The sequence below is a fragment of the Andrographis paniculata genome, unplaced genomic scaffold, assembly GCF_009805555.1.
Source record: "Andrographis paniculata isolate CXL003 unplaced genomic scaffold, ASM980555v1 Contig49END, whole genome shotgun sequence".
Lineage (NCBI taxonomy): Eukaryota > Viridiplantae > Streptophyta > Magnoliopsida > Lamiales > Acanthaceae > Andrographis > Andrographis paniculata.
Genome location: NW_026137583.1, coordinates 1,872,084 through 1,883,904, shown reverse-complemented (window position 1 = coordinate 1,883,904; position 11,821 = coordinate 1,872,084). Strand labels below are relative to the sequence as shown.

Genomic DNA, 11,821 nt, shown 5'->3' with positions numbered 1-11,821 from the left:
CGGGTCATGAGTTCAAAAGTTTTGCCTGATTCACATTCATTTTTAGTTGGCAATTTAGGTATGTTTTTTTTACATGGGTTTTAATAAAATTTTGATTTGAATTTGATATTTAAATAATTATCAGATATTTTGTACCAGAAAAAAAAAAGAGAAAATTTTAAAAAATACAAAATAGACAATTTAGTTAACTTATACTTGTTCTGTCACATATTTATATATCCATTTGCTTATTCGACGAAATTTTAGAAATATTAGTATTATATTGGGATAAAGTAGAAATAAAGATAAAAAAGACTAAATTAACCCTAAGTATTGTATGATATAAAAGTAACTATAATATATTGTAAATTGGAAGGGTATTTGTAATGTTAGGTAGATAGTATAATTACTTAAAAAAGAAAATTGATATTTTATTATGTGACGGACTTAAATGAAAAAATGAATAGATTGTTAAAAAAGTGAGAAAGTATTTAAAGTATAGTGTGGAGTTCTGCTTGCTGCTTGCTACAATAAAGATCAAAGCTAAAAGTGATAAAAAAGTAAAAGCTACTATTGCAAAGAAATTTTGGGACATGTTAAAAAGTTTGTATATTTCAAAAACAGAGAACAATAAGTTATTTTTACTAAAATAGACTATGTCTTAATTAGAACGAGAGGAAATTCGCATCAGATCAAGTTCTTTTTTATATTTTATTGTCCGCGAAATACAAATAAAGAAGCCTTAAATATATTTATTACTATAATTTCATTTTTAAATATGAAATAAATATAAATAATTAAAAAATAATAATTTCTTTAAATAATCTTTTTCGAGATATTGATTATTTCAAATAATTTCTTAATAATTTTAAAAATAGAAAAAGAAAAATTTCTGCCAAAAGGATTGGCACAACTAATAAAATATAATAATTAATTGAAATATTTGAATAATAATCTACCATATTAATATATTCAAAAATCTCAATTAGTGATTTTAAATTATCTTATAATAATATTTGCAAAACTTTTAACTGAGAAATCATTTTTCTAAATCAATATTAAATAATACTTACGTCCAACTTTAAGAGTTTCATTTATTTTATTTTTTTTCATGTTGATAATTGAATATTAATTATTATATCAAAACATAGTACAAATTAATAAAAAAATTGTAAAAATACTTCAATTAGTGTCTAAAGATATTTATACAAAAAAAAAATTATACAAATATAAAGATATTTGTAATGTTAATTATAAAGACGCAAAACGTAAATGTAACCCAGAGGCGAACGAAAAAATATATTTTTATGAAAAAAGAAAAAGATGAAAAAAATAATACAAAATTCTATTAATTCTCTATCATCTAAATATATTAATTTTTATGAATAAACAAAAAATCAAATATATTGTTAAACATTTTTAATCGCATAAATCTATCATTTAATTAAGTTATTGTCATATTTAAAACCATTAAAAGTAATTAACTCTAAAATATTTTTCTTCCAATTTTACTTTTTATTTTGGGCCATTATCATCAAAGTTTCTTTTTCTAAACAATTTACATTTAGTTGAAAAATATACATTCAATATTCATATTCATAATAAAAAATAATTTCATTTGTAATTTTCATAGCACTAACAAATTCTTCATTTCTTTACTTTTTTAAAAAAATAAAATAAAATATCTTCTAATTATTTGATAGTTGTATTAATGCACACAAATTCATATTGTAATCTTTTATTTACACTATTAATTACAAATAAAATATCATATCAAATAAAAATTAATATGATTCAATCAAACTAATCAAACTTTTGGTTTCACTTTTTAATTTATTATCATCATAAAAATTATATAATTCTAACAAAGCTAATCTAATTCAAGAAGCTTGAAGATTTTAACAATTTTAACTCGACTTTTTCAACTAGTATTTTAAAAATTTTAAAATTTAATTTGAAATATATCAAGCAAATTTTTTTATTTTATTTTATTTTTCGTAGAACTTTTTGTATAACCTAAAAAATGATCGTTTTTACACAAGAATATGACATATCACAAAGTGTGAGATGCTATGACAATCACAAATCATATATAATGCTCCAGAATCAATATCGAACAATCTTTTTTGAATGTCGCTGTGTCGGAATATTTTATCTTATCTCTCAAGAGAAAATAGATATCTCCATAAAAGATTTTCAATTTTTTATGTTTACATTTCATATTAGAACTATTGTATAACTTTGATCTCTTATATTATTAACATTAAGACCAAGAACTTTGGGTGCATATACTAATTCACTTGCGTCATTAACTTTTACGAATCTTAAAAAATACTTTTCTATGTTTATTTTGTTAGTTGACATATTTACACATAGCACAATCAATATTTCTTGATGAGTAACATTTGGAATACAATAAAAATATTATAGAAAAATATTTAAATTTTTAAATAATTTCTATAATTGAATATCTAACACTATTAGCCAATGAATAAATCAACTTATTTTGAATTTTATTCTGAGATAATGATAATAAATTTCATGATTTTGAATACGTCTAATATGATTTTACATTATTAAATCAAATTATTCAATAGTTTTAATGATTCTCAAAAAGTATATCACTACGTTGATAAATTTTTTTTCATTTCATCCAACGTTTTTTTTCCTTTATAATTTCTTGTGGTATATTTTGCTCAATTGTTTGGTTGTTGTTTAATACTCCCTCCGTCTGCCTCTATGAGTCACATTTATTATTTGTGTCATTGTACTTAACATTAAAAATATTCTTATATTTGTATAATTTTATATACAAATGTTCTTCTATTAGTATTATAAGACACTGATGAAAGTATTTTTGCAATTTTTTTCTTAATTTGTACTAAATTTTGATATAATAATTAATATTCAAATATCAACGCGCAAAAAGTAAATGAGACCTTTAGAGCCGGACGGAGGTAGTATAACTTTTAATTCATTCGAAACATTCATGTATGTTATATGTTCAACATTATTATCATGTTGTTTAAGTCTTTCTCCTAAATATTTCAATCATTAAATTTACGGACAATTGGGCAAAAATCCCTCTGTCCATTTATCATTTGGGATTCAGTCCCTAATGATAAAAAATTGTTCTGCACTCCCCCCTTTTTCCTTTTTCCTTCTTCTTCCTCCCTAATCGTATTTCTCTTCATTCTGTTTCTCTTCGCGCAAAAAATTCTTGTCAAGCCGTTGTCCTCTTCCGTGAGCTCGAAAGCCACATCCCGCACAGGTAAGGTTCTTAATTGTTCGCCCGATTTTACATCGCCGCTTCTTGTCTGGTTCGATTGAAAAATTTCCTAGGGCACTCTCCGAATCCTGTTCCGGTTCCCTGTCGTCGGCGGTCGGTTGATTCGGTCGAAGAACTACCGAAGGCTGTCACCGGTTCCGTGGCCCGTATTTCTTGGTCTCCGGTGAAATTAGATGTACCAAGTGTGTTTTTGTGTCGGTTGATTCGGTCAAAGAACTACCGAAGGCTGTCACCGGTTTCCTGGCCCGTCTTTCTTGTTCTCCGGCGAAATTAGATGTACCAGGTGTGTTTTTGTATCGATATCTTAGTTGAAAAATTATTATCTGGAAGAAAATGTTTGGGTATTATTTAGGGTGATTTTGATAATAAATTTTGTTGCTATTTAGGGTTTAAGGGTAATATTTATTTTGTGAAATGGGTAATGTGTTGCTATTGAGGATCAAGACATTTCTAGAATTCCGTAAGAACATATGATTTTAGTGTATTTTGTGTAAGATTATCTAATCGCCCATACGACCTAATATAGTTCATACATTCATCGGTTGGATCGCTAGGTTCCGATGGACATGGAGCAAAGTAGTCTGAAATTATTAATTATATGTTCCTACGAGGGTGAGCATCATGTAATTCGTTTAGAAGAGGGCACCACGCTGGAGGATCTTTACCGGAATATATCGAAAAGATGGAATAAAGTGAGTATTGAGGCGGTAAAACTCCAATATATTGCACCTATTCAGAAAAGCTACGTGACATTATTGTGTGACGATGATGTCGCCAATATGTGGAGAATGCATATCTTGTTAAAGGTAATGTTTGTGGATATGATTGCACGGTGCAGAAGCGAGCACCAGAGCGTGCCTCTCCGAAGCACGGTTGGACGCAGGTACGTTACTCATCATTTGTAATTAAGTAGTCTTTATTAAACTTTGTTATAGAATGCAGTCACAATTGTTCCTTATGAAAGAATGCAGTCTGTAAGCACTTATAATGCAGTATGTAAGAATGCAGTCTGTAAGCGCTTATAATGTCATGTTCAACACATGTAAAAACATATTGTTTATAGGTTACGTTAGTAATAATTCTTTCATGATATTGGCATACAACAATACCGTGGTATATTGTTGCGATGTTGTTTGTAGGTAGTAAGTATCCACCTCCGCGATTTTGTAGTAGCGCGGTGCAGAACGAACCACTGAAGAGATTGTAAAGATATGTAGTGGGGCTATAACGTCTTGAAGGTATTTAACGATTTTCACTCCTTCTTCACACGCCACTGTCAATATCCTCTAGCAATCCGGTTTAGGTAGGTGTACCATGATCGATGCGTTGAAATTTCTGTAGCCCATGGCATTTACTGCATCACGTAGCCTGCTGCGGTGAATAGATGCAGTTGTTCTTTTAAATACCCTGGATGACACGGTAGGTAACCATAGACACCGTGGACATACTCGGTTGAGTAAGATGGGTACCCATGTTTTTCCATTTACTCTGAAAATATCTATTACCATATAAAATTAGAACTACTTACATCTGATATAATTTTCATTCTTATTATTGTATTTGTAATGTAGGGGCGAGGCCGAATGTTCTGGATTGAACGAAGATTGCGCCGATGGTATCTTTATTCCCGACGAAAGTACTAGTCTAATTGCAATGCAGAGATGCATTGTCGGGGAAGGGCAGACATTCAAGGGACCGCAGGAGTTTAGAAAGTTACTGAAGAATTATTCTATTGCCACTCAGAAACACTTCAGGTACCAAAAGAATGATTCGAGCAAAATTATTGCGGTGTGCATCGACAAAGGCTGTGGTTGGCGTATTTATGCCTCCTTCCATGCTCGTGATGCATCATTCAGCATTCGTAAGTGCAATTTACATCACACATGTACTATGAGTCTATTGCAATCAAGAGATCATCCAGCAGCCGATGCGAACTGGATTTCTGAGGTCTACAAAGATAAGATACGTTCTATGCCAGCGTATAAGGCATCCGACATCCGGGAGCATATCCAAACAGATTATGGGATTGACGTGAAATATCATAAAGCATGGCGTGGCAAAGAGAATGCGATAAGGGCAATTAATGGTGGAGGTAGAGACAGTTTCTCACAACTTCCATGGTACTGTCATGCACTTCGGGAGTCAAATCCGGGAAGTATTATAGACTGCGAAGTTGAGCAGGCAACCAAACGTTTCCAACGCCTTTTTGTTTGTTTGGGTGCATGCCGGCTGGGTTTTTTGAGGGGTTGCAGGCCCCTACTCTTTCTTGATGGGACACATATAAAAAACAAACACAAAGGGTGTCTGCTAAGTGCAATTGCAGTGGATGGGGATGATGGGATGTTTACTTTAGCATTTTCTGGTACGTAATTTGATATTAGCTACAGTTGTCATTTTGTTAGAATGCTGGGTATAGCTGTTCGTGTATGCTGTTTTCCATGCTCTCTTTAGGCACGTATGTACCCTTATACGTTGGAAACCTTTGTAGTTATTTGTGTTCTTATTTGTTGACTTGCAGCTGTGTCTACGGAAAATGATGAAAATTGGGAGTGGTTTTGCTGGAAGCTGCGATCTGTTTTAGAATGTGAGGGACGTACGGATTGGAAACAGTACACATTCTTCTCGGATCGGCACTCGGGTTTACTAAAGTCAATCTCGTGCGTCTTTCCCGGAGCACATCATGCGTACTGTCTCCGACACTTAGTGGACAACTTCCGTACCCAGGTATATGTACGTCAATATTAATCTGTAATGAACATCACTGGTTATGATCAGCCATAAAATGTCTTTTTTTTAGGTTATGCGGAGATACCCAATGCATAATAAGAAACGATGGACCGCTGTCTTCAATAAGGCCGCCTATGCTCCGTTGAGGAGAGATTTCGAAAACCACATTAGTTCTGTGGTCGAATCAATGCCATTGGCCAGGGACTTCATTACCCAATCACACCCAGAATGTTGGGCAAATTCACTATTCAGAGGCACTCGTTGGGGAATAATAAATAATAACATTGCTGAGTCATGGAATAGTTGGGTGAGATCCGCGAGGTCAATGCCATTCGTTGGGATGTTGGATACCATTAGAAGGCAAGTGATGGTAATGATGAATGAACGCCGCGAAAAGTCGGAGATAATGCACGGAAGGCTCTGGCCAAAACAGGAGAGCAAGTTGGCACTATCGTACATGGCGTCTCGACGGCTACAGTGCAGTTCATCCTCTAGAACTGTATTCGAGGTAACAGATTGTAATGAAAGATACGCAGTCGATTTGGAGGCGCGCAAATGCTCTTGTCGAGAATGGCAAATGTTCCGATTGCCCTGCAAGCATGCCTGCGCTTGCATTGAAAAATGCAGTATGTCAATTTATGATTTTTGCGATCTTTACTATAGCATTGAATCTTACAGAAAAACGTACCAGGAGCCAATAAATCCCGTACCGACGCATGATATGGACGTGATTGTTGAAATTCAGGCGGACCAAATTCACCCTCCTCCGTCGTCTGTCCAACCAGGCCGGCCAAAGAAGCGAAGGTTCGAGTCCCAGCAGGTAAAGAATGCACGGAAATGTGGTCGTTGTGGGCGTCTTGGACATAATAGAAGAAGTTGCAAGCAACAAATAGCTTAGCGAACCTTTTTTTCATTGTACATCTTTTTGGCTTCCAGGAGTATATATTAAGACAGTAGGTACATATTCAATAGCTATATTGTAATTGTTTTTTGTGTCTCTAGGATGTAACCGGTTGGATCCATCGACTTATTTGCAGTAGTAAGTGGTATGTAGCCCTCTCACGCAGGTATATGATGAAGTTGTGAAGGTTCATAGTTATATTCTGCAGGTATATTTTTCATGTACTGAGGCATTTGATGATGTAGCTCTGTAGGGACGGATGGTTAATGTAATCTCTAATTGTTTTGAAAGTACATGCTATCCTATTTTTGGGTAATTAGTAGGAGGTATAGTTGTTGTATTACACTCGTCATACTAACCAAGTGCATGTGTCATACAACTTAAGTATTTGTTGATGCCTTCTTTAACCATCAGCAGTAAATACATGCTATTTGAAGAAAAAAAAAAAAAGACCGTTTCCCCAGCCACAGGTAACCAGGGCATACATAATTGCAACTGAAGTATAATGTCACGGTTGTTGTAAGTACGCAATAGCTTACAGAGGGTATATGAATAATGATTCCAACATATAGGGTTGCGGTCCGAATACAAACCATATTTTATTTTGTTTATACAGTATTCTAATTGTATTACCGTGTAATAACTTGGAGGCGTAGCATTGATTAAAATTCAGCACACAGCTACGTACCAGACTTCCATATGCCACACAACTATATTGCGGTTATATTATCGTGTCTATTCTATTGTGTTCTAATTCAATTAACGGGTAAGCGATGTAAGTATAATCTGTGGCCTAAAACACGCCATTCAAGATTATGGGGTTGACGAGCAACACTACCATGGTTAAGCCAATACACTCTTACCATCAGTTCATGAATATTTTAAGAGAAAAGGCCGAGTCCCCACCCGTAGGGTACCAGAGCATTTGAAATGGTAACGGAAGTATAAAGACTATTTCCGTAGGTACATAATAGATACTATAGGGTATTTGTAATAATGACTCCGTTACTTATGCATCCGAGCTAAGTACCAGACTCGCTGAACGAGGTACACAGATTGCATATGCGGGCATCTGTGTTGTAGTTGTAGGTATCCTAGTTGTAGGTATAGTAGCACTTCTCTGTAACCACGTGTTGCTTAGCATTCCGCAGGAAATAGTTGATTGTAATCTAGACGTTGGCCCACACGCAATTACCAGACACCTATGTCCCGCACAAATATTTTGTTGTAATATGATCATGTTTTTTTAGTATTGTTTGTTTTAAATTAACGAGTAAGCCCTTGCAGTATCTCCGGTCGATTAAAACATGGCGTCCAGTAGGGTTTTATGAGAAACGCCGACACGGTTGAACTGATTCAAAGTGAACGCTATTTCAGTGATCAGTGCAAAAGAAATGACCAGTCCCACAAACGCAAATGACTGGAGCATGTAATATATAAATGGAAGTACATACTAGTTTTCCGTAGGCACATAAAAGCTATCAACGGGTATCACCACACAACGCAGGTATATAATGAAGATGACAAATCAATCCACATAAAAGACATTTACCAATTCCATCACCTCGATACACAATGCAATAACTTCCCAGATCAATCCAAATTGAAGACGTTAAACAAATCCATCACCTCCACACAACACAATAACTTCCCAGATCAATCCAAACTGAAGACATTCAACAAATCCATCACCTCGCCACACAACGCAAAAACTTCCCAAATCAATCCAAATTCATTACATGTGTTAACCTGCCCTATTTTTCCATCGGGGTCTACGTTTCAGAAGGGGGGACCTTTCAATATCCTCGCCGCAATCGTGCCTCGGTAGCTCTTGACATCGCCGAAGTCCTCGCCGAGGACACCAACGAGATTGACATCTGGACCTGCCCGCGCATAACACTCTGCGAACATGCAGACTAAAGGTCCACAGTCCAACGTTTCACCCTGGTGTCGGCATCTAATGTACTCGGGCATGTCGCTGACCATAGGCCATAGTCGTGACGCGTTCATATACAACGATAAAAATCGCGTCTGCACAAATAACGTTACTCTTTCGTTAAGGAATTCACCCTACCCATAGGCAATTAATTATGATCATTCGAAAGACGTACCAATTTCTTTGCATTCCCCTGGCCGAAGGGGTCGCGCATTGAGTTACACTCCAACACAACACGTTTGACGGTATCCAGTATGCAGAGATGCCAGTGGAACCGGGTGTGTACGGGTAGAAATATGTACCGGCACCCAGACCGGATTTTGTCCATGATTCCGGCAATCTCTTGGCCTACGGTCACTTGCAGCGAGTTGGCAAACGCGAGTACATTACCCTTATTGATGCTCGGCTTTTTCGCTCCCCTGCTTGGTCGTCATAGCGCGTCGTTCACGGCTTTCTGAAAATCGAACACAGCAACCAACGCAATAATAACAATGTGATTTGTAATACTAACCGTATAAATTCCAAACAGGATACTCACCGCTACGAACCATGGCACACAACCACACCGCACCTGCGGATTGTGTTGGAGCTGATATTCATTGCTGCATAGATGATATAGGTACGCGTCGATGACTTCGCCTTTCACAGCTTCGTCAAACAGTAGTTCTAAAACGGCATCGGACGAGACGGACACGACGCCCTGCTGCCATACAGTGTCCCTACAACATGATAGTCGCAAACGGATAAAAACATCGATTGAGAAAAATATATAAAGCCTTAATAATGAATAGCAATACCGGACAGCGAATGACGCGAGAAAATGTTCAATGGTGTTCGTCTCATCCTCAGATAAGGAACCCTTTCCACAGTAGCTGTCATTATTGCGATATCCCTCCCACTTTTGTGCTCCAGGGTCTACTACAACCTTAGCATCCGAGTCCCCATCGTCGCCGACGACAAATGGTTCCTGAACCAACAATGAAGATAATCATGTTTCCGTAGGTATCTGTATTTATTGTACAGGTATTGACGCAGAAACACTAGGTATTTAAGAATCTATCTGAAGTATTTTGAGCCAGACGACTTATATTTGTATGGAACTACGTACCTGCTCATTATTGACGTCGACCGCTGACTTTCCTTTCGCCCTCCGTGTTTTTCTCGCTTTCTCAATTCGCGGTGTCGACACAGGTGTCACGAATTCAGGCTTCTTCTTTCTCTTCCGATCCTTACGTGCCATTACACCACGTACAATCGATGAATCTGCGGCCCTGCTACAAGTCTCATGGTCGGAGTCATCGCCCTGCTACAATTTCAACAAAGCAAATAATCATTCAACAGATAGACAACTACGACCTACAAATTGTACTTACTATATTAATTAGCTTACCTTGACATCTATCGGTGCAACATAAGGAACAATGGCCATCAATTGGTTAAACTCTAGCAGGCTACCAACCCCTTCGTCATCTGACTCGTTTATCGGATCAACTTCGGCCAAAAGGATGTCCATTTTTTTTTGCTTCGGCGCTCGGTATTCGCTTGCCCTTCCGCTGCCTCCTCGGGATCCTCCTCAGTCTGCCTCTCCTCCTCCCCAGTTTTTTCCTCCTTCTCCTCCTCCTCCTCCTCTTCACCCTGACTCTCCTCCTCCTGACCTGGCTTCTCCTCCATGTCGGCCTGCTTCTCTTTCCTCTCAGACTCCACAGCCATCCGGTTTGCTGTCTCTTCATCCCCATAGTTTGCATCACCCTCCTCGCCATCGCTCTCGTCCTCACCCTCACCTTCACTGTCGTCATCGACAACACCGGCTCTAGATCTTTGTAATTTACGAGCAAGTCTGGCAATTGCAGTGTCTTTCTTCCGCAGCTCCACCTTCAATGCCGCAATTTGCTGCGCTGCTTCCTGCAACATATGTTAATAATGTCATATAAGAAATTATTTTATCCATTTACAACGGTAGCAACATTGAATAATGCATTTACCTCTGAAGCATGACAAATTGCACGAACGAACTTTTCTTCCGTGCCTATCCGATAGAATTCTTGAACATCTGACCGCTTTAGGGATGTCAATTCACCAACTGCATGAACCCTGGACATTGGACCGAGGCTATTCAGCCACCGAAAGAGACGCGGTACCTTCGGAAGGCACCGTGCCTTGTCCAGAGTTGGGACCCTCTCATTGAACCACGCCTGCACATATTGTAATAGACATTACTGCCAACAATAATACATATTGTGCAATATACCAAAATAAGTAGAAAAAATTAACAAATCCGATATTACATTGCTTACCAACAAACCCGCGGTGCAGCCTGTCAAATATTTTTTCCCGGACTTGAAGTCGCTTATAGACTTCAACAAATAACGGTGACTCGCGGGTCCCCACGCGTAGTCACCAATCGCACTCAGGTCTTCCACATACGGTAACAAAAAAAGGGGTACAGAATAATTCGCAGAACAAAATAAAATATTTGCAAAAACAAACATAATAAAAAGACGAGCAACATCCGCAACAGAAAGAGGCTCCAGCCCCTGCAACAGAGCCTCACGCAGCTTCTGCAACACCTGCCCGCGGGTTACAGAACGTGGCTTGCTCCCAAAAATTCGAACAAACCATTCGCTTTCGACCGATGTATTTTCGGTCACGTAGACTCCTTTCGCGTGTAGTCCTAAGACTACAGAATATTCTTCAACTTCAAACGGAAGCTCAATGTCACTTCCAATCTTGAAGGACATGGATTCCGAACTGAGGCTATTGACGAGGGCAACAAGTCGGTGCCATGGAAACTTCATTTTCGGGCAATCCAGAAAATGCCCGAATGGTGTCATGTTTATAGCTGCGATGTGTTGGTCTCTCATGTGTTGCTTCAGTTTGGCCAGCTCATTATGAAAAAAAGGTAATGCAAATCGGCTGATCACCGATTTGTGCTCCTTGCCTGGCCTGTAAGTAAAAACCATAAGTCCACGTTATCCAAATCTCTAATTTA

At 37.3% G+C, this 11,821-nt stretch overlaps 1 protein-coding gene across 1 annotated transcript; it reads left to right on the top strand.

Moving 5' to 3' along the window:
• The first annotated feature begins 3,828 nt into the window (after nucleotides 1-3,828).
• LOC127252916 (uncharacterized) lies at nucleotides 3,829-7,149 on the top strand. The gene is made up of 6 exons (XM_051277306.1): nucleotides 3,829-4,151; nucleotides 4,840-5,630; nucleotides 5,787-5,992; nucleotides 6,066-6,815; nucleotides 6,998-7,000; nucleotides 7,105-7,149. The coding sequence occupies exons 1-6, from the start codon at nucleotides 3,829-3,831 to the stop codon at nucleotides 7,147-7,149; spliced, it is 2,118 nt and encodes a 705-aa protein (XP_051133263.1).
• Nucleotides 7,150-11,821: the final 4,672 nt, after the last annotated feature.